Source organism: Molothrus aeneus, chromosome 1 (assembly GCF_037042795.1).
Source record: "Molothrus aeneus isolate 106 chromosome 1, BPBGC_Maene_1.0, whole genome shotgun sequence".
In the NCBI taxonomy this organism is placed as follows: domain Eukaryota; kingdom Metazoa; phylum Chordata; class Aves; order Passeriformes; family Icteridae; genus Molothrus; species Molothrus aeneus.
In genome coordinates, this window is record NC_089646.1 from 98,309,206 (window position 1) to 98,333,413 (window position 24,208).

Consider the following 24,208-nt stretch of genomic DNA (forward strand, 5'->3'; position numbering starts at 1 on the left):
AGTATATCTTGAATATAGGGATGTCAGAAATCTAAATTCACACATATCCTTTAAAAATAGCTTTTAAGTAAATAATTTTTAGAGAATTCAATATCAATAGCTAGAAACTTCCTTCCATTTTCACTTTTTTTTTATTTATAACTCTAATAAAATATTATTTAATTAAAAAAAAGCAGTTTGCAAATCTGATGGTGTTTGTTGGACCCTATCTGAAAAATTTTATTCCACACCTTGAAAGATGACAGAAAAGAAAAGCTTTTTGAAATATTTTTATATGAAACTTAATGTACAACACCCTTTGTGTTGCCTGGATGACCTAATACTCTGCTCCTATACTGTTCTGACTAACTCAGTGCTGGAAAATGCTTAGTTTTATTGAATCAAATAACGACCTCATTGAATTAAAATATTTTTGATATATTAGAGGTTCGAAAAATGTATCAGCCTTCAATGTAAGTCATAGAATGAGTGAAGAAAAGATACATTCTTAGTAGTAAAGCAGAACAGTGAAATATTGAAATCAGAGGTAAGGGAGAGACAAGCCACTGATCATTGAGACCTAGGCAAAACAGAAACAGAGTTTATTTCATTGCAGGAGATAAGGGAAGATTCATCAACAGATTACCAGATTAAGAGAATAAAGAGGCAAGGAAATATATTATATTTTTAGGAATTTTGTCAGTTAGATATTTTCTATCTCTATTTCTCATTATTCTGAAAAATATGCATAACCTTCAATGTGTTGTCTCTTTCAAAACGCAGACAAATTCTACCCTTTCCTATCTGATGCAACTGCAGACGCTCTGAGGCAGGTGCATTCTTTCAGCATTTTTCCAACTGACTTCCACAGTGGTGGTGGACAGACTTTTTCTGTCCATGAATTTAAATTATACCTTTAAATTGAATTGCTGGATTACATGTCAGAGCAGATTTTCTTGCTTATAATGAAAACTCTACATAACATTAAAAGTAATTATTCCTTGCTCTATTTATCTTATGTGTTCTATCAATAAACAGAGAACAAAGAGTGTTAAAAAAAATAAATGGCCTTTGTTCTTCTCCTTATTTTTTTTTTTTTCTAATGTAAAGATGTTTTCCTTAACTGCTTCTAAGGGACTGCTTTCTGCAATATTTATTTACTTTACAAACACATCCTGGTAAGATTCCTCAAATATAAGCATTAAAATCTGATTTCATTCTGGTTTTCTATTGATATATACTGGATTATTTAATTTCAGGGTGTTTCTGATTTGCCTCATTTTATGTGGAAAATTCACTCTAAAACCAAACCCAGAAGTTAAACATAAGACAAATTCTAGCAAAGAGCATCCTCTTAAATATCAAAGATTCTTTTTATCTCATGTTTGGTGGAATTAAATCTTCTCCAAAACCATGGAAAAGGTGATTTCTCTGCAATATTAGCTTAAATGTATGCAAAGAATAATTATGAATTAAAGAGATTAAAAGAACCTAAATCCTACAGAGAGTTTTGGAGCATTTCGTGAAGTGCCATCCTGAAAATCATTTGGCAAACAGATTCAAGTGTGAATCACGGAATGCAGTCCTTTACATCATTATGCTGACAAGTGGTTCTTCAGTACTGAGTGGTATCCTGCAGAGCCAAAAATGTTCCAGTAGGATTTGCCCAGTGAATCAAACATCTTGTAATGGGATTTGCTACTTGCCTACAATAAAAAGCAAATGCCAGAAGGCAAGAATTTCTGTTTTTACTCTGTACATGTGTTAGTCTTTTTAAAGAAGCAAAATATTTATGCTAAAATGCATGGGATTAGTTGTAATTTTCTATAGTGCACGCTATCTTAGAAATAAATAATAGTCCTAGTTAAGGAAAGCTACAATTAAAACTAAATGCTTGCTTATTTTTTGTGTAGACAGTGTGGTGTACCACAACTACTTGTACTGGCATAACTGAGTCTTTTAACATCTCAGCATCTGTTTACCAAATCGATTTTTATATCAGAATAAAATGTCTGAAGCTATTGAATGAATGCAGAGAATGAACATAATTTTTCTTAAGTTCTAAGGTAATCTTTTCAATTTTTATTTAGCTAGGAAGCATCTGGACTGAAGTAGCATTTAGCCGTATTGCAGTGAGTGGCAGCAAGCCCCTAAGCCAAACATAAGAATGCTGCACCACACACACAGAAATATTGAGCTGGTTCCAGCTATATATATCTTCAGCAAACTTACAGGTCAGCAATCAATTAATCAGTTCTAAAAATACTGGTGGTTCAGAGTTGAAAAAGGCAAGAGACTGGTTACATCATCATGTGTGCTCGTGGCCATCAGGAAATAAGTACTGTGAAGCCAGTTTTACATGCCAAAGTTCAGATGGAATAAAATACTACCAAAGTCACCAACTTTAATTAATTAATCAAAGAGTCGTTTCTCAATATGGGTTTACTCGTGTCCATTGGTGATTAATATAGAGAGATTTCCACTAAGAAAATGAGAGCCACCAATGACACTGCAGAATGAGGCTGTAGAACATAGAGTGTGTCACCACATCCTCTATATAATATCCTTTGACTTGCGAGCTTGACAAGTAACTGCTCTACCTCTCTTTATTTTTACTCACTACAAGAAATCTCATCCTTCACCTTAGCCCGCCGTCCCCTCATTTTAAACAAATCTGCTATCTTTGCCTAGAGTTGTCATCGGTTTTTAATGGAAGACATAGGATTTTGAGAAATAAATATTACAATCTGACACTGAAAAAGTGGTTTTGAATATCTAGTAGGGACAGAAATCTAGCTACTGCTTGTCATGCTTTGAAGACTCAGGGTTTTGTCATCCAAAATGTCATTTGGGCTTTTCATACAGTGCAACAGATATTGTAGCAAAATATGGGGGATGTGTTAATATACTGTGTTAATATATATAAAACACTAAGAATGACATGATTTCTAGTGAGTCTACTCTCTACTGATGAAAATACACAGCCTTAAAGACACTAATCAACTAAAAAATTCCTTTCTCTAAGCTATTTTGCCCATGTATATATGACAGATAATGACACTTCTAATATATAGTTTGAAGGTCTTCCTTAATGGCACAATGCTGTATTTTCAAAATGAAGAAAATAATGTGCCAATTACAATGAAGTGGAATTTAAATATATTCATAAGATCTAAGTAACTGCTCTCCATGTCAGTGAAGTTCTGGGTGACTGGTGGAGACACATGCAGCCATACTTTGTTAATATGCACTACTAGTCAACCTACTTTGGTCAAATGTCACATCAAGATATGCATTAAAGAAAACACCTCTCAAGGCTAAGTAGCAGCTTTTAAAGAAGCTAGTTTTGCAGTGGACTAGAAAGACAATTTTTGATATACCTCTAATTAATTGACTGAAGAGAATTTAACATTTAGATGTTAGTTCTGATAAGCACTATAAAATTAAATTCAGAATACTTGTTAGATATAGAAGTCCAAATTTATTTTAAGAAAAATATGTGAAAGAAAAGAAAGACAAAATAGATGAAATTAAAATGTTCAGATTCAATAAAAATAATAGCTAAACTAGACAACTACAAATAAATGAATTCAGGCAGATAAATATAAGCTGAGAGGATTGTGGAAAAGGTGCCTTAAGCTATAGCAAGACTGGTGTCAATTTTACCCTGTCACAAAAATCAATTAATCACTCAGTCAATCACACAATGTGTATGCATGGTAAATGGTAACTGCAATTGTATTTAGTAAAAATTAAGTTCAAAGTGCAAAATAAATTCTTGTAAATTTTAGTACTTTCTCTTCACTGCTGCTTTATTACAAAATTAGTTAAACATTATTGTCAAAATAGTGACTTCCAGCATAATTGGAGTTAGATATGCCATATTTATTCCTTAGGAGTTTAGTATGCCTTCTTCTAATGTCTCCAAATAAAATAGTAAAAATACAAGAAAAATGGAAAGCCTTCTTTAAAAAACATCTTGGTACTGATTGCAAAAGACTAAATCACAGATGAAATACATGAAAAAGATAAGGCAGAGTTTTAACACACCCAACTGTAAAAATTATTATCCTACTGTATCTGAAATTCAACAATGGTAAGGACTAGCAAGAATAAGATTAAGCCCATGCCAAAATATTTTATCATTGTTCTGTAGAGATTATTAACCCAAAAAACAAACTAGTGAACCCAAGAAATATATGCATTAATTAAAATAGTTCAGATATATATTATTAGCTACTACTAATTCTCTGAGAATCACCTAAGTAATATAGTCTTGGTGTCTACCATATTGTGCAAGACCTAAACTAGTCAATGAAAATGAGTTCATATCTAGTGTTTTCTGGCAAAAAGATAGAGCAGTAGCATTCTAATACACTAGGATCCTCAGTATTCAACCCCATTAAATGCAATTGGGATGAATAGCCAGTAGACATAGAACAAATGGACAAGTCTGTAGAGGAGAAATATGAAGGTTTCTATTCCTTTAATCTTTTTATAACATGGTAATCTGTAGGGGTTAGTTACACATAGCCTTTCTTCTTTATCCTATTAAGTGAAAATTAAAGATAGCAACATACAAGGGAGACAGATTTCACTACAATCATAATAACATCAAGGCGTAAAACAGAACATGCAACTGAAACAACATCATGTTAAGGCTGTTCTTGAGATAAGAAATGTTTCAGAAGTTGCATATTAATGAATTAGGTTGGTTTACATGAATTATACCTCTCGTTGTTTGCTTGACATTATTAACTCAAGAAAAGACAGAACCAAATTCCACAAAAGGAATGTATTTCAATCTGAATTTTTAATATTTTTTTTTGGCTGAGTACATTCAAGGACAGAGAGATTTGCTATTCTCAGGAGTCAGTTTCAAAATTGTAGCACCAAACATGTATAGGAGATAGTCCTAATGGTCTCTACTTAGGAGTATCTACCACATCCCTTGTTACCCTATTTCAGTGTTTTGCTACCTCCTAACTAAAAGGCTTTACTTATATCAAATTATGGGACTTTTGTTACAAAATTAAGCTCATTGTTCCTTATTCTTCAACTTAGAGAACTGGAACAGAATTTTTCAGCGCCTGCACTCTAACCTGCTGTTCAGATTATTTTTTATTGCTTTAGAAAGCTGTTGTTTGTCTCTAACTTTAGTCTTTTATTTTCTCCACCAACAAATATGTAACTTCACTGTATCCCAGAAGCAGTCCTTTTTAGACCTCTGTTTCTTTATATTGTTTTTCTTGCAATACTAGGAAGTAGCAAGTATTATTTTGTAATGTAATTACACAATCATAATTGAAAAAAAAAAATTGAAACAAAGGGAACTCAGAACCAAGTCATACTACCAGCACACCTGAAATAACATCCAGTTTCAAATGGAGACAGGATGTCACTGGGTGAAGATTCCAAAATAAACTTTTGAAAGGACTCATCAACTTTGTTCCAAGAAGGTAAATCTGTTTCTAGTCTCCAGGGAACTTGTGGTTTCTCTTGGATATGAAAGGAAGATGCTGCTCTATAAGCTTTAAAAGCTGCAGCCCATTTATTACAATTGCAATGGATATTCTCATTGCTCTGGTCTTACTATCAGACTTTATTATTGCAACTCACTGCATGTGAGAAAAACTGGAGACAAGCTTCCAAAAGGACAGGAGCAGAACAATAGTTTCCATTCCTTTCTTCCTCTTGGGAAATTTTTAGTGATAGATCATTTGCTCATCTCTGAAAATATATTTGTCTTTTTTTTTTTCAATGAGAAACTATTCTACTAAAAAATTATCTATTAGGGCATATTACTGCAGTGCCCAAAAGCTCAGTGCTTTTACTAATCCTCCCTTCTGCTGCATACTATAATTATAACACAGAGTACAAGGTCATTTCATTTACAAAGACCATAGCAAATGAGTGTAAAACAAGAGACAAGTGACGGATAGGGAAAGACAGGAAAGTACGAGGGAATAATGAGGCAATACTAGACAAAGTGATAGGCAGCAGTCTCAGCACAGAATAATCTTAACAGTGTGAGCCCTTTTATATTTATTTTTCTTTTAAGTAGGTAATACTGAAGTTTAGATTTTTAAAGAAAAGACTAGAAAATGATGAGGGAATAAGAAACTACTTTCTGGATATTTTATGAGACTGACTTCCGAGACTGAGCTACAACCAGTGGAAGAGAAAGAATGTGATTGTTTCACAAGGACTATAACTGGACTATAAAAAATGGCAACACATGCTGGCCAGAAGCTGGAGGCAGTGTCTCAATGCCAAATGAGTAGGAAGATGTTAGAAGCAAATAGGCTTTGAAAGGTCCTGAAAGCAAAGGCAAATTCAGAATGTTTGCTATAGCAGAGGAGAGAAAAACAAAGATTCATATAGATCTCAATTCCATTAAATAGCTTTGTTTTTAGAAGAATATGCCTACCATCTGTATTTTCTGGTTAGCCTTCTTACACTAAGAGTGTGTGCAGTATATCAGAATCTAAAAAATATTTATTTGTTCCAATTTGTCAGAGACATGATGCTTAAGTCCATGTAACACAGGATATTAACATAAATTAGTAAAAAGGAGACACCAAAATGCTCCAAAACATTCTTTGCATCCTTTATGCAGTTCATATGTAACTGCTGAGTACCTTGCAAGAAGGTGGCCAACAGCAGACCAGCATTGCCCTTTTGCACGCTCACTATGTTGTTTTCAATACACAGTGTCTTCAGACAAGTTTGATAAGGACTGTTTCTTTCACATTCACTCTGCATGAAATACTGCCCCACAAGCCTGAGATATTTTGTTGAATAATGTGAAAAATGCTCGAACAAGCATCCAAAACAACAACAAAAAAGCCTAGCCAGAAAAATTTGCTATTGCCGAGACTGAAAACCTCTCTTCAGATATAAACAGTGATTGAAATACATTTTTCTGTGATTCCTCAGAAAGGTCTCCTTGACTGTTCAGCTTTTGTTCTTTGAGTAATCTGTCCTTCGCAATGTGCTGAAATGAAATGAATGCTCCTTTTCAATGTTACTTTGTGTGCAGATTACTGCTTAGAATTAAGTACACTCATAGCATAGAGAATCTCCAAGGTCTTTAGGCCTTCTAAACCTCACTCAAGACTTATTTCAGAGCCAAGTTGAGCTTTGTTGGACTTTTCTTCAATGTCACAAATATTATTCTTGCAGCCATGGGAAAATAGGAAGTTTTCTACAGGAAACTGGAAAAAGAGGATACCCAAGTCACATTCCTTCTATTCAAATCTTGTCCTGCTCTGTCACAGCTTTACAGTCAAAAAACATAAAATGGGAAAAAATTGGAATGTACACTTTAGTCTTGGTGGTTCTATTTGACTTTCCTATTAGAACTCCTCTCTTTCCATCTCTGTTACATTTTAACAAACTGTTGTCCTACATCATACAAAGATGCTGGAAGGAAATAAATAGTTTTCGCTATTATCTGTCTGTCTATTTAAGCAATTATTTTTGAATAAGTATAATAAAAGCATGGTGACTTCCAATGAAGGGGAGAAATGATGCATCTGACTCCATGGATATAATTAATTACTTTACTATACCATATTATTCTATACTGTATTACACTACATCTAGACTGAATCTGCCAAGCACCCAACTCAACACAACTGCACTCAACTGCACGGAATCTCGTGACTGCCAGCCGACAGTCCCAACACACACATGGATTCAATTGGTCAATGAATCAAAACACTCATACCAGACTCCAATTACCAATTTCCTCCAGGTAAACAATCTTCCACAGTGCATTCCACTTGTTCCAAAACACAGGAGCAGTAAATGAGATAGGAATTGTTATTTTCTTTCTCTGAGGTTCAGAGAATGTGAATCCCAGAAATATCCACGGGAAGTTGTGCCTTGCTTTTCTCTGTGAAGAGAAATGCAGCTACAGATAAGGATGAGTATTTAAAATATTAATAATTAAAAAACTTAAGGATTTTTCAGATCTGAGATAAATTAATCCAAATATATTTTTTCAGTGTGTTTTTTCAAACTGACTAGTGTGTTACAAACTCAGAAACCAGATTTCTCCTTCATAAGACATGTTATTCTTCAATGCTAAAGCCTTGAAAAGAATGTCTAATGCCATTGCCAAATGGGTAGGTATTTTCAAAATTTTTCTTTTTGCCTCACAGAAGATGGCTATTGTTAACTAAACATAGAATTATATTTAAAATTTCTTTCATTGTGCCAAAAATCACTGAAAAGCCAGTAATAGCTTACAGTTTGTGAAGAGCCTTCATTTTCTTAAAGTGCAGATAGTGGAAATGAAACTAGCTACAGAAACCTACAGGTTTTAAGATACATTTGCCCTTTGTCAGTTTAGTTGGAGAAAATAATCTGAGAGGTGGTAAAATCTGTTATGACAAATTCTATTCACAGAATCACAGAATATGTTGAGTTGGAAGGGACCCACAAGAATCACGGAGTCCAACTTTTAGCCCTGAACAGGACCATCCCCAAGAGTAACACCATGTATCCGAGATAATTGTCCAAATGCTTATTGAACCTTGTCTATGGGTTTGGTGCCGTGACCATTTCCCTGGGTAGCCTGCTCCAGTCTCCAAATACTCTCTGGGTGAAAAGCCTTTTCTTAATATCCAACCTAAGCTTCCCCTAACAAAATTTCAGGCCATTCCTTTGGATCCTGTCACTGGTCACCACAGAGAAAAGATCAGTGCCTGCCCCTCCTCTTCCCCTCACAAGGAACTTTTAACTGCACTGAGATCTCCTCTTAGTCTCCTCTTCTCCAGGCTGAACAGATCAAATTACCTCCTTCTCTCCACACAGTGCTTCCTCTCAAGGCCCTTCACCATCCTCATGGCTCTTTTTCAGATGCTCTCAAATAGCTTAATGTCTTTCCTGTATTGTGGCACCCAAAACTGCACACAATATTCAAGGTGAGTCTGCTCCAGTGCAGAGCAGAGCATGACATTCCCCTCCCTTGCCCAGCTGCTGTACCTGATGCTCCCCAGGACAGGATTTTGTCCTCCTGGCTGCCAGGGCACTGCTGAGTCAGGCTCAACTTGACATTGACCAGGACCCCTGGGTCCTTTCCTGTGGCACTGCTTTCTAGCATCTCTGTCTGTACATACATCCAGGGTTGCCTCATCCCAGGTGCAGAATCCATCACTTTCCCTTTTTGAAGCTCATACAATTGGTGATTGCCTAGCCCCCTAATTTTTTGAGTTTTCTCTGCAAGATCTCCCTGCCTTCAAAGGCTTCTCCCAGTTTTCAATCATTTGCATACTTGCTTGATATTCCTTCCAGTTCTGCATGAAAATCATAAACATGTTGAAGAATACAGGGCTGACCATGGAGACCTGTGGAATACCACTAGTGACAGGTTTCCAGTTTGACATCACCCCATTCACTGTAACGTTGCACCCAACCTGTGAGCAAGTTACTCAGCCAACACCAACCCATGCTGTGTTTATCTAGCTGTGTGCTGAAAATGTGTCTAGTAGGATCCTGTGAGAGAAAGTATTGAAAGCTTTGCTGAAATCCAGAAAGATTACATCAACTGGCTTCCACAGATCAATTAGGTGAGATACCATGTTATAAAAGGAAACCAGATTTGATAAGCAGTACTTTCCTCTCATAAAGCCATGCTGGTTGTGACCAATTACTGTGTTGTCCTCCAGGTATTTTTCAATATCTCCTCAATAACATTCTCTATAACTTGAGGAGGCACCGAAGTGAAACTGACAATCCTGTGGTCTCTGAGGTTCTCATTCGTGCCATTCTTGAAAAATGGGACAACATTCACCAGCTTGCAGTCATCTGGGATCTCTCTGGATTCCCAAGACCATTCAAAAAAAATTGATAGATGTTTTGCAATGACATCAGCAGCTCTTTGAGAATTCTCAGATCAACCCCATAAGGCCCTATAAATTTTTAGGGATCCAGCTTGAGCAGCAGTTCCTGGACAATTTCAGAATTGACTGGGAGTTTGATCATTGTTGCAGTCATGGTCCTCCAGCTCAGGGCTGTGAGAACCCCTTGGTGCATCATCCATGCCAAAGGCACAGGCAAAGAATCCATTAAACACATCTGCCTTGTCCATGTTGCTGTTTGGCTGGGAAGGAGAAAGTTGTAAATTTTTGCTGCTTCTTCATGGTACCCTATCACCTTTAACATTTTTGCAGGCATTTTGCTGAGCAGGGAAAGTGGGTAAGAAGAGGTTAAAAAAATATCTGCATCACTCTGTTTCAGCTGTCAGACATCAGGGCTACTAAAGCTAGATATTCACCCTTCAGGCAGTTTTGTGACTGCAGCTCAAAATGAGCCCTATCTAAGCAGAAATGTACAATTATTCCAATCAAATTATTCCTAGGCTACACAATACAATTATCCAGCTTAATTTGAAAGATGAATTAATTGAAGGATTGTTTTGCTTTTTTTTTTTTTTTTTGCATAATAAGTCCCTGTGTAGGATATTCATAAAGAAAAGTTAAGCACTTGACTTTCATATTAGAGACTTTGAAAGGTCTTTTTAAAATCTCTTATTAAAATTTTAATAAGAAACAGACTTCATTTCAGCTCTTTACTTTTGGGGAGAGGAGGAGGTTTTAACACAGCAAATCAGCTCTTACATTAGCACAGAATCAATATATAGAAGTAGAAAGACAAAAGTGATGCTTTGTCAAAAACTTTTTTTTTCCCTTTTTCACAGATTAAGACTGATTGAAAGAACGGTTCAGCATGAATTCCTCAGTATTGCTATGTCTCATGGTGATGCTGGTTCAACTTTGGCCTTGCTCTCCCAGCACACAGAACTCCAGCGCTCAAAATACAGTTCAGTCTTTCACACCAGTTCGAAGAGTGAAACGTGGCTGGCTGTGGGAACCTTTTTTTGCAACTGAGGAACAGATTTCGCCAGATCCTGTGTATATTGGACAGGTATGATAAGTAATGATTCAAGGACAGCACAAGGTTACATTTAGCATGCTGAGTAGCAGCTTCTACCCTGACTTGGAAAGCCAAATATCTCCAGTGGCGTGGAAATAGCAAGAAAAGCAGAAAGAGGAGTTCAGGAAGTTGTAATAAGGCAGTACCACATTTCTCCTCTCCTGTGATCTTTCTCAAGGTCAGAGAAGTCCAAGAGCTTTAGGCCACAACAGTACCAAGCACCTTCCTTCACTGAGGACTCCTGTCAAGGAAACTTCACATGCTGTTACTAAAACTAGCTCCATGCGCAGCAGATGAAGGTATAAAGCTGAAAAGTTCCTTTCTTCCTTCTGAGTGGAAGTTAAGACTCATTTATCAACATCTGGCAATTTGCTTGTGCTATTTTTGGCACTGCATCAAAGCAGCCATACTGAGTGTAGTGTAGTTTACAAACAGTATTTAGTTTGATTTTCTATTACACTAAGTAGCAACTGATTTACCCCTCATTAATTTTTAATGAAGCTGATTAATACTAAATCCTTTTACCACTGAGAAACTACAGGAATCTGCATGGTTCATTAGATTAACGTAGGTTTAGTACAACGAGCAATTATTTTTCACCCTCCTTTAAAAATGTGCTTTAAGATAATTGTCTTAATGAGCGTTTATCTGCCCCCTTTTCTCTCTGCTTATCATTATTATTATTATTTTATTTATTATTATTATTTATTTTTGGATGCTAGAAGTAACTTTAATCTTGCGATCTGCTTTTCTTTTCTTTAAGGCCCTTTTTAGACGAATGAGCTAAAATAACTTTAACTGCTAATTAACTAGCACTAAAATTTAATTGGGCCCAAAGGGTGAAGTGCTCAAAATTCATTAATTACTTTTTCACAGCCCTTTCAAAGTAGTTACTATGGAAGTGTGATGTCTCACTTCTGAAAGAACAAGTGAAGACAGAATAGACAGAATACTGTCTATTTTTTAAACAACTATTATTACTTTTTCAATACTTTGGAAAAGTACTTCCTGAAAAAAAAAAACCAAAGCATAAATGTCATGTATTTTCATGATCTCACTTTTTTATTTCTCACAGGTTAACTGGGGATTTTATTGAAGATTATTGTTAATATAATGCAGTGAAACAATTGTCTAATAAGACATGTTTACTTGTATCTTTTTATTGAGTAGAATATGCGCTGCTTTGAGCAAATGAAGTGGTAGTCTATGATCAACACATGAATTTTTAGTAATTAAGGCTCTGAAGAAAACTGCATCAACGAAAATACAAAGGTAGACAGTCTCTGTTTTTAAACCATTATTCCATATCAAAATCTTTTTTCAGTCAGAAATAAATTTTCAAATTTTATTTAACATAGACTCATTACTCCTTTTCCATTATCAAGATTAAGAAAAAAATAAATGTGTCCATCAGCACTGCAATGGCAGATACACAAGGATAAGTAGAAAAATATTTGTTCTCAATTCTCATTTACAATGGTAAGACCATTTATTTTGTTCCCAGCCTAAAAAAACAAGTAAACTTAAAACCTTTGCTATTCTTTCTCAGCAAATGTCATCTGTAAGGGACCTCTCATTTAACATGTTCAAGGTCATGAAATCTTTTGTGGATAAATGATTCTGAGTGAAATTACTAAACACAGGCTATGTCTTAGCAGCCAGCCAAAGGCATGCTCCCAGACCCTAAGGGATTGATACACTCTGTGGTCACATCTGAGCCCCATGTTAGTTTGAAGATCTAGATATAAATCACTTCTCCCGTGTCCTGGCTTATGTGAAAAGGAAACTAAGATCTATGGGTAACAAAGAATCTGTGTTGCCCCTTAGTGAGATGCCAGATTTGGATGGTGTTAAAATGAGTTTGATCAGACCACTTATAAAGGGGGTAACATGGTCCATGTTTAGCACACAACTACTTATGTTGAAAATATTTAAGTTCTTCATATCTTAAATGGTTCTAAACTCCCTAAGACTTGAAAATTCTGTATTTTGTACTGGCAAGGACAATTAACTCTGAATATTTTAGGTGTTAAATACTTTTACAGAACTCAGAGTAGGAACTCAAAACTGTTCCTCATATCTCAGAGCTGTGTCCCAGTCACATTCTGAATCAATTATCCATCTGATGCATGCAGACAATTATGCATTATGAAAATCTTAAAAGGCATAGTCATTCTTCCAAAGAAAAGTTAAAACTATTTTTGCAACCTCAGAAGTTATTACAAAATATTTGAGGAGATCCAACAGGGAACTGTTACTTTCCCGTTCTATGGCTGCACAATTACAAGGACCTTTAGGTTCAATAAACATAAGCAAAACAGTGAGATATTAAAGTCAACAGTTAGGCATATCATTTGCGTTTTAAACATGTTTCTTCATAAGAGAAGCAAGTTGAATTTTTTTTTTTAACTTTGGATTTTTCAATTAGTATCCAGGCTCTTTAGAGAGTTTCATATTTTTTGTTCTAAAACCAAAATAAGTGGAGAAAAAAAAATAGAGAATTAATGATATAATGGAAATTTTTGTTCCCATAAAATTCAACTGTGGATGCTTGCTATGTCAGGAAATTAGGTTATTGCTCTTAAAATATTGCACTATTATATATCACTAATATTAACAGAACTATTTGGTTGTCGTGAACAAATGCAGCTGGACTAAAATTGTCTCCAAAGCTCAGCTTCATCAAAGGAATCATCACCATAAAGTTCATCTTAGCAATACAACAAAGGATGTAGATCATCCTGGATAGAAATGGAAAATGTCTATCAATTAATATAATAATACAGAATAAATAATACAGACTTTCACCCAGAATGTCTTTTCCCCTCTAATATTTCAACAGAAACAGAACATCACTGTTGCATATATTTCCACTTAGCATTGTTGAGTAAAAAAAAAATAAACAACTTAAAAAGTACATGTATCATCTTCAATAATAAAAATTAGATAATGTTTAATGACCTTTGCACTGTTTTCAGCAGAATTGTAGGGGACCTGAAAACATGAACTAAAGTAGGTACTTAGATGCATTCCCTTCACTTCAAAGTAACTGGAGCATCTCTTTTCAGGTATATCACACATTTAATAGTCTGTTATATCAATACTTTTAAATAAATAAAAAAAAATTTAAATTCAAATGGTCGGCTGAAAATGTGACAGTACCTCCTTTCAAACAACCATGTCCAAGAAGGCTCGTTAGCAATAGAGTTCACTGTAGAATCAAAACAAAACATAAAATGAATATTTCAAAACTTCATTCTTCCTAAACTGTGACTTATTTTTCTCCCTTTTACTTTCAGCTGAAATCAGATTTAGACAACGAGGATGGCAACTTAGAATACATTTTGGCCGGGGAGGGAGCTGGAAGCTTTTTTTACATTGATAAATATACTGGCAAAATTTATGTAAAACAAAAGTTGGATCGAGAAAAGAAACCTTTCTACATTCTAACAGCAAAAGCGATTAACCGGAGCACTCAGCTTCCTGTTGAACCTGATTCAGAATTTATCATCAAGGTTCGAGATATCAATGACAATGAGCCACAGTTCCTGGATGGACCATATGTGGCCACTGTTCCAGAGATGTCGCCTGAAGGTATGATATACTGTGAATCAAACTCTTTATTTCCTGATTTTTTCTAGACAGCTATGTTGAAGTAAAATTTTCATAGCATATTTAACAGACTGCATCTCAGTAAGAAGGAAGGAAACTGTTTTATAGGTTTGGAAATTTGCAAAGGTATATTCTTAACTTGAGGGTTGTAAATACCTCTACTTAACATTCTTGATTTTAAATATTTAGGTACCTGCATCTATCCAAGTCCTTTTACAGATTCTAGATACATGCCTGGATTGACTATAGACATTTGTCTTTCCCGTCAGTGATTCAGCCTTGAAATTTGCACTTGTTTAAAAATATAACGTTCTCAGTAGAAATAGGTAGAGTACTGCAGCCAGTTGGGAAGAAGTGATAGCTACTTTCCCTGTCTGCATGTTGCCTACTTATTTACACTACCAAGCCTCTTTCCTTTCAGTCAGCTTCTCCTTGTTTGGATTAGATAGTGTGCAGTGAATGCATTCTGCCTTCTGACTTCTTAAGTACATGAATTGTGATTTTCTTGTCAAGAGGAAAAACTTAATCCCTGTACCTCTTCTTTCTCACTTTTACATGATCCTGTATTAGGATCTGTCATGTATCTGGAAATTTAATACAACAAATGCAAAGCAAAGTCAACATCTGGCAAATATAGGTATATGTATATACATATGTTTACATACACATCTGCATTCATAATATGTGGACATGTAAGCCTTCAAAAACCCCAAAGTGTTTATACAGCTGCCGTAAACAGGAATGTTATAGGTAATATCTCCAAATAGGTATCTTGAAAATCAAAGGGAAACTACATTCTTCAGATCTTACAGAAAAGATTCCAGTAATCTTTCAAATTTATACACCTACTTCTTTTGCTTATTCTTATTGCAACTGATATTGAAAAGAAATTCAAATATTGTGGTGCTTTAAATAGTATGAATCAGTGAGGTCATTATTGTAATAACATCAGATGCTATTAAGCATTATCTGCTCAAGTTTTAGAGCAGAATCAGTGAATATTTGACAGCAAGCCATGAACTTTATCTTCTTCTACCAGCCAGGATAGAAGGTTAAAGAAAAGGATATTCATGCCTGTTATTTATTTGAAAGTGAGGTTAGTATCCTAATTTCTGCCAGGATGCAGCAGCTCATCATCACTACCAGCAGTAGCTGCAAAAGACATGCGTTTGATCAATTTACTTGCTAGTGATACTTGCTACCTGCTTATACCACTTTCCACCAGGGAAATTACTTCTATTGTTTCTTCATTGTCACTTTCTTCTGTGCAGGCAGACTTAATTCTGCACCTGACCTCTTGCTCAAATAACTTTTTCTAACATAATCAGTTGCTAGTTCAGAGGGCTCTTCCAGCTCTTGCATCTTGTTAATTTGCTCAAGTGTGGAGACAAGATAGGTTATTTGTCAAAGACCTTTGCATTTTTTATGTGCTTATAGTAAAAATGAATACAATTCATTGTCTAGAATTACCTAGGATTTTCAAAAATTTAGGACTTTGATAAATCCTTTCTTTTTCTTTTTCTTTTTTTCTTCCCTCTGTGGTAAAACACTGTTTATAGACTCCTTAGTCTGTTATAAATATATTTTGAATGGCTGATTATCTAGTATGTCTTCATTTATACTCGTAGAGATTTGTAACCACTCACATAAATGTAAGAACAACTGAATTTCTTACATTTTATCTTTCTGTCTTTATGACAGCTAAATGAGAAAAAAAGAAAATAAAAAGAAAAATAGTCAAGTAGGATGGTACTTAAGACCAAAAACAACAGTAGTAGTTTTCCCATATACTTCTGTTTCCTACCTGAAACCATCAACAAGCAGTTGACAATTGAGAAGTTTCACTCTTTACTGCCTTGAGTTTGCTATAAAGAGATACACTAAAAATGAAAGGCTCAGCTGTCTTTGTCCACTCTCCTGTGTCATCTATTATATACTTACATTCCTAAAACATGGTATCACTTCAGCATAAAATTAATTAAGCTGCAGAAAATGTAATTTACTTTATGATATTCCTGTAATATTATAAATTAAAAAAGTATTCCAGTGAAATATAGAAACATATGAAATGAAAAATTAAATTAAAAATCAGAAGTAAAGCCATGTCTCATTTGTCAGAATGGGTAAAAAATGAAGTAAGAACCCTATTTGCCTTCTCTCTCAGACATACTTCCTGAAATAGTAAACTTACTGATTTATGATCATCCAGTGTATGATAGATGAATCCAGGTCATCCAGGATCTTGAAATATTTTCTGCATTACTGCTTCTACACTTGACCTCTCTAGCACTAATACCATAGCCATTTCAGAGATCTTTCTTTCATCTACTTCTTCCATGGAGATACTACTGGAATACTAATGCGTATGTCTGGAGTATAAAATGCAAGTGGAGTGTATACTTGATAGTGGTCAGCTCCAAAACATGAAACAACTGAGCCACACACCATGAGCACTTCTGGGGCCTCACTTACCCTGCTTCTCAAAAGGCAGGGACTGCACTACTGAGGTGGAACCTGTTTCAGTGTGCATTCTAAACCAATCTTACAAGGAAATTTATAAACTCGTAGCAGAGAGGAAGGATAGCCCACTGAAGTTTGCAGTATCAGTAGCATAGTGGTTGATTATATTAGTGGTTTTCTCCCAGTAAACTAAAACATACTCTTGCATAATAGGGGGTGAAGAACAGAGTTAATTTAAATGATTCAGTGCAATAGGGAGGCTTGCTCTTTGCTCTGTTTCAGTGCTCTCTAGCTTTGGTTGAGCTCACTGATGCTCGGTCTCCTGGTAATTTCCTCACAGAAAACACTCTTAGGAAGCATGGTCAAGACTTGGAAAAGCAGGTCACTGCTGCTGCACATTTTGTCTGGAACTAAGAAAGCGAGTAGATAATAATTCAGAGCTGGTCACTTGCCTCAGACAACCACAGAAAAACCAGAAAATACACTCAAATAACTGTTTCTGATGTTACTTACAAGCACCAATATATATACAAATGTGCCAACAAATTAGAATACATTTTAATTCTTTATTAGCTCTCTTTTATCTTCAGTACTAAATTTTATTAGGGTTTTATATGCAAGTGTCACAGTAAATGAACAGCGTGTCAGCAAATGGACTCTCTTCTGAGAACACAGGACTCTGCTTTACCCTCAGGCATCTGCTACAATTTTACACTGTCTTCCTTAAAACTGTTAAACTTGTACAAATGCAGTATATCTGATGGAGTGGTTAAGAGTCAGATGCAATCATCTATCAGTATTTAATGTCTTTATAGATCTCAAGCTCTAGTTAGAAAAATGAAGAGCTATTTGCCATATGAGGGCCCCACAGTATGCCTAATGGGCAGCAGGGTATAAATGGCATTCTACCATATTTCGCCTGAGAAGGGTAAAATCAAGGCTGCAGAGATACAAAGTAGCACTTTGCCTTAAATAAAGCTAATCAAAAAGTTCAATTGTCAGTTATATCATGTGATGTTTGCAATGTCAGGACTAGGGCTTTGTGGTTTCTTAACTTTGGGGGGGTGTGTGCAATGTGAAATATGTTAATTGATTGTTTTAAAATAAATTATTTGTATCTGTTCAATTATTTTTCTCACAATCATGTAGTTACAAATAATGGCTCTTGGGAGTTTTTGAGTATGGAATATTAATATTTCAATTTCAGCCACCCAAATACAAATATTAGGTAAATATGATACCATTCTGCAAACGGTTTGAGGTGGGTTTTGCGTTTTTTCTGGGTTCTGTTTTGTTTTTTGTTGTTGTTGGGGTTTTGTTTCAGTTTTAGTTTAGTTTGTTTTGGTGGATTGTTTTTTTCTGATGGTTAAATGAATAAAGAAATATAAGTTTCATGAAAGTGGAAAATTAAAAACTGAGAAAGTGGAAAATTAAAAAGTACTCTAAAGCCAGGATAACATTTTTCTTCTTCTTGCTACATAGTCCATCCTTAATTTAGAGGTTCATGTACTTATCACACAATCTTTGTTCTAAAAACATGTGAGAAATTATAGCCTTACTGCTGTGTTCTGAAATACTCTAGAAGAGTTAACAGACAAGAATAAAAGTGTGTTTGGGTCCCAGAGAAGAATGAAATGCTAATTTAGATTCAATATTTCTTTATACTGCTTAGAAACTGTGCAGAAAATGGATTTACCTTTAAAAGTACAAAGGCTGTGATGATGACTTTGAAGACCTACATATGTTGTATTTTATCACTGATTTACTAAATATGTTGCTATAAATAAGTGCATTCCTAAACATAGTTGTGGACACTTGAGTTTGTTTAGTAGAAATGGCATTAATGACATACTAAACCTGTTGGGTCATCCATAGTGCCTGATCCTTTCCTAACTAGCAATTTTTTTTTAAACAACTGTGTTCTAGCCATGCTAAATGTTCTTAGAGGATGAGTTTTCTGCAACTCTGAGACCAATTTTCATAGATCACAGCTGATATGAAGTTAATAGTCATGTAGCTGAAGATTCCATTTGCTCTTTAGACTTATTAAAGAATTCTGTGTTTTCTGAGGCATATATGTGCACTGATTAAATATGAATTTGTAATTTTAACTTTAAAATTTCTACAAAGCAATAGGATCTGTTTATATATTTATACATCTATACACACATCTAAGTCATCTATATTTATGCATCTAAACCCACATGTCAGATATTTGATATTGTAGATAAGTTATGAAGGACCAATATGTCCAAAATTTGGTGTGAATTAATAACGGCTTAGATTACTCTCTGCCCGAGAGAAGAAAACATGCATTATGGAATCACTTCAAATGCTGCTCAATAAATTGAGAGAAAATGAAAAATAATTTTTTATTTAAAGAAACAAATGATTTATTTTAGCCTTTCCTTAAGTTGTAAATGAGCAAATCGGCAGCCAAATATGTAATAAAAATTTAACAAAGATTTATTAGATCAATAACAAAAAATATAATTTTGAAAAACCACCACAGCCAAGACAGCATCAGCCCCAGGTGCAGGCGCTGGGTGAACCGAGATCCGACCGACAAAGTGCCAGCATTTCCCCAGTGGTTCACCCTGAATGCTTCAAGCAGATAGCTTATATACAGCTTATTCTGCCTGAGGCAGGGATGACCGAACCTTTCTTTGTGTCTCTTCACATGTAGAACTCGGTCCACACATGTGCAAGAATAGACAAAGGTAGGTCCAGGTGTCCAGACGGATGTCTGAGCACCTCGGCAGAGCCTGTATTCTGTATTCGGATGTAGCAGTGACACCAGTTCTTGAGTAGGTAGACGTAATCCTCCCAGGTGAAGGTCCCCGTGAGTGATTTAGACATTCCAAGGAAACTAGTAATCATGGCCCAGGAAACTAGTAATCATGGCCCATTCTTTCATATGTTAACAGACTTGATATTATCTCAAGGTTGTCCAGGAACTAATTGAATAAACATAAGACTCCACTCCCAGCCACGGTGGTCACAGACTTATCTTAGATTCTACAATATTTTATACACATATATAGCATGAATTATCTCTACCATATACTACACTTATATGAGAAAGCTTTTCTTTTCTTTTCTATTTAAAAATAAAACTATTTAGCTGCTAGCAGACCCAGCAATGAATATATTTGTTTTATTTGGGACAAATATCACATTTGCTTTTATCATTAAAAAATGGTGGTTTTGGTCTAACTCCTTGCACTCCACCTTTTCTTCTTCTTTTCCCCTCCAGCCTAACTATACTGCTGTATTGATAAGCAGGTGCAACCGTCTGAATGTATGCCAGAAATTTTTAGAAAGTAGCTTGATTTCCTGCTGTTCCTCACAAGAAGTGTTATTTGTTTTCTAATGCAGAATCTAGGTGAGGAAAAAAAGATAAAAATAATGATTACCTTAAAAAATGATGTTACTGTGGATATTTTTTTTAAAGGACAGTCATTAGACAAGGTGCCATGAGATTACTGTCAATCTTCTATCTAGGATATGAACAGCTTCCCATCAAAGAAGAAACCAAGCTTTGCAGTTTGATTCCACTGTGTTTTTGCACTGGGATTTCTGCCACAAGTTTTGAGCTGGGACAAGCTCATTAAAGACTCAAGAATAAAAAATTTTATCAGAGCCTTGTCATACTTATTGGTTGCTTTGCTTGTTAACAATTAATATTTTTATCACCAGTGGGCCTACTGGTGATAAAGTGACTGTGTTTTCTTATTCCTGTGGGAAAATTCTGTAAAATACTTTGAAGGAGAGGAGGAGAAACAATTTGCTTTACTCCACTGACATATTAGAAAATAGGCATGATATATGTAGCATTTTAAGCAATATAAATGTAGTGTTGAAAAATATATATGGTTTATTTTTGTTTTAATTGAAATTTTGAATGCAAGAAGAACAGCTGCTGAGGAAATATTTTCCCTTTTTAATGGTAAATTTAATAGATGCCATTTGCTCCTGTAAATTTTTAGGACTGTTTATTAGTGTAACTGGTATATTAAAAGGTTTTTAAAGAATTTATGTTTTGTAATTATGAGACAATTTATACAAGAAGAAAACAAACATAATCTATTTTATTTTTCCTTGAGGTACTTCGGTTACACAGGTAACAGCTACAGACGCTGATGATCCTTCGTATGGGAATAGTGCTCGTCTGCTTTACAGTCTTGTTGAGGGACAACCTTATTTCTCTGTGGAGCCGAAGACAGGTACTACAAGTGCATTTGTACATTCATAAACTCGTAAAATGGATGCAAGCAAAATTGTTTTTCTTGATTTAAACAAAGATCAAGTGACACCACTCTACACTCTTCCATCTCTGCATAACTCCTAGAGCTGAAAAAAAATCAACTTTTCTTTCCCATAGGAAGATGAAATTCTTTCTCTCTAGCAAATCCAAACTTTATTAGAAAATTATCTTGTTAGACTCTAAATATCACACTTTATAAATTAATCTAGGAACAATTCTGAATCAATACCTCTATGGCACATCATGTGATATTACTATCTGTATGTTGAGAAACAACAGATATGTGACATCCCTCCAAAAACCTAATTTCTGAGTAATAGAGATGTTTCTATAAGTTAGAGGAAATATATGGAGTATTCTGCTCCCCAGAACTCTAAATATACAGAATGGTTTTGACAAGTACAGTGTACTTGCTACCATGAGGACTACTAATACCCAGTGTAAGAACAGTTGTGCTAATGCACAGTTTAGAATGAAAATTCATAACTGGATGCAGTGATACATGGTATATGCATACTTTATTATAAACCCATGTCAGATGTTGAGAAAAAAATGAGACTTATATGCCATTGTATTATTCTTTTTATTTTTAGGGGTCATTAGAATGGCTTCCCAAATGGATAGAGAAACAAAAGATCAGTATTTGGTCATCATTCAAGCCAAAGATATGGTTGGGCAACCAGGAGCACTTTCTGCAACAGCCACTGTTACCATCAATCTCTCTGACGTCAATGACAATCCACCTGAATTTCAGCAGCGTGAGTAGAAGCTAATTACAGTAATGGAAGTCTTGAGGAAGTTTAGCTCTACTGTGTCTCTGTTAGGTTTGCAGGTAGGTCTTTTTAGAACATGGCTGTGCTTTGACTTTAGCATACAGCTTTAAAAAATAAAATAGTGAAAAAAAAAAAAACCCAAAGATCTCACAAAAGCTCAAAAAACAAGAGGAAAAGAAAATCTATCATTTCAAAAATCTCAAGTCTGCTGGTTTCACTTATTAATAGACTCTGGAGACAAATAGTTTAACTGCTTTCCCTATAATTTGCACAACCTCAGCCTAAAATATGGAAAACAGGATATTTAGCATCATTTTCACTCACCTTCTTTCTTCTTTTCCTCTCTTCATTTTTTTCTGACACGTGCTAGAGAGTTTTTGGCAAATGATGTGAACCTCTCTGTCCAGATAGTTTCTAGCAGATGTGGGAGCTGCTCATTGGGCCATCAGAAAAAAACTACACTGTTGGAAAGTGTGTCCTTGGCTGTTTTTTCACCATGTTCAGTCATAGAAGCCTAGAATAGTTTGTGTTGGAATGGATCTTTAAATGTCATCTAGTCCAACCCTCCTTGAGCAGGGATGCTCAGAGCTGCATTCAAAGTGACCTAAAATTTTTCAGGAATGGAACATTCACCTTGTCTTTAGGCAACTTGTGTTGGTGTTTCATCACCCACAGAGTAAAAAACTCTTATACTCTTATACTATTTTCTTATATCTAATCTAAACCTTCCCTCCTTCAGTTTAAAACCATGAGCTGTTTTGGTTTTTTTTCTAGTCCTTTGCTCTATACACTGATGAAGTAGGGCTGAGAGCGAAGGGCTCCCAAAGGAAAAGATTGTCCTGCCCTGCACCCAAAATCTATACAATGCCAGATCACATCAATTGCTCCGGTAGAAGCTGGGACTTTTCCCCAATCTCTGAGAACCTCAAGATACATTTTGCCAGTTTTTGTTTCTTTAGGACTCTACTACATGAGTGTCTCTGAAGAGGCTCCCGTGGGCACCACTGTAGGCAAAGTCTTCGCAGAAGACAGAGACATTGGGGACAATGCAGCCATGGACTATTTCATTGAAGCAGATAGCTCAGGTGTTTTTAACATCATTACTAATGATGAGACTCAAGAAGGAATTATCTTACTAAAAAAGGTGAGATCTCAGAAACTTTAAAAAAATCTCTAATAATTGAAAGAAAATCCTCAAGCAAGCTGGATGTGCAAAAAATGTCTACTGCTTTGGATTCTCTTATTCTTTTTTATTTAGGGTTTGTGATTTGATTGGAATATTATGAGGGATAAAAAAGAAAATGCTTTTCTTTCTGTTGACATTTTTCACTCATTCCTATTACTGCTGGATATAATAGCGACAGTCAGATAAACCTTAATATTATTCCTAACTGTGCCACACAGTGTATTCTGTTGTGAGAAAATGTTCTATCTCTTCTGTGCATTGCCTGTAAAATATTTTTTAATAAATAGAAAGCAATCTCACCTCACGTCCAACACCTCCTGTTAACTGAAACAAGAATTCATTAATATATTAGATAGTGGATTTTTTGTTGGGACATAGTTTTAAAAAGCTACTAAGTACAATCAAAAAAGACCAGTTTATGAATTAAGAAAATTAATATTCTTTGATACTGTGCAATTTATTTTGGAATCACTCAGAAAGATTTCTCAGTCATCTCAGGGATCATCTGAAATGAAGATAGAGTTCAATAGCCTAGTGAAATGTAGGCCCCTGAAGAATTGAATGCTTTAAGTGTGAAAGTTTTTTTTGTTTGTTTTGATCTTTTTTGTTTGTTTTGTGGTTTCGTTTTTTTTTTAGTTTGGGAAGATATTTATTTAGTAGATTTTTTTGTTATATATTTGTTTATTTAATTAATTCAGAAGAAAAAAACTATAAAATTGCAGTGAAACAATATGTCATCAGGGGTGACATTCCATGGGAATTCTTTTTTACAGTTTTGCTTGACTGCAGCATTAAAGCCAGTGTGAAATGTGAAAGCAAACAAGCACATTTGAATTTGAAAGCGTTTTTAACATAAAGTGGAAACCTTAGAATTAACTTCTAGTAGTAACGTTTTTTAAAACAATCTTAAAAGAAGTATAACGCTACTTTGTCTTTAATCTCACACCATTTATTGAACTATATATAATTTAAATATGAAGAAATAAA

General features: G+C 35.0%; 1 protein-coding gene across 3 annotated transcripts in view; it reads left to right on the forward strand.

Annotated features, from left to right (window-relative positions):
- Positions 1-24,208, forward strand: part of LOC136563691 (cadherin-19-like) — a 112,566-nt gene that overhangs the window by 63,505 nt on the left and 24,853 nt on the right. For 2 of the 3 annotated variants that reach the window (XM_066561246.1, XM_066561238.1), the window contains exons 2-6: positions 10,688-10,914; positions 14,223-14,517; positions 21,102-21,221; positions 21,856-22,020; positions 22,995-23,179. In XM_066561246.1, coding sequence (XP_066417343.1) covers positions 10,717-10,914; positions 14,223-14,517; positions 21,102-21,221; positions 21,856-22,020; positions 22,995-23,179 — 963 coding nt within the window. In that variant the 5' untranslated portion in view covers positions 10,688-10,716. Of the gene's footprint in view, positions 1-10,687; positions 10,915-11,170; positions 11,223-14,222; positions 14,518-21,101; positions 21,222-21,855; positions 22,021-22,994; positions 23,180-24,208 lie in introns of those variants that run through there. The other variant, XM_066561255.1, reaches the window with a different exon arrangement.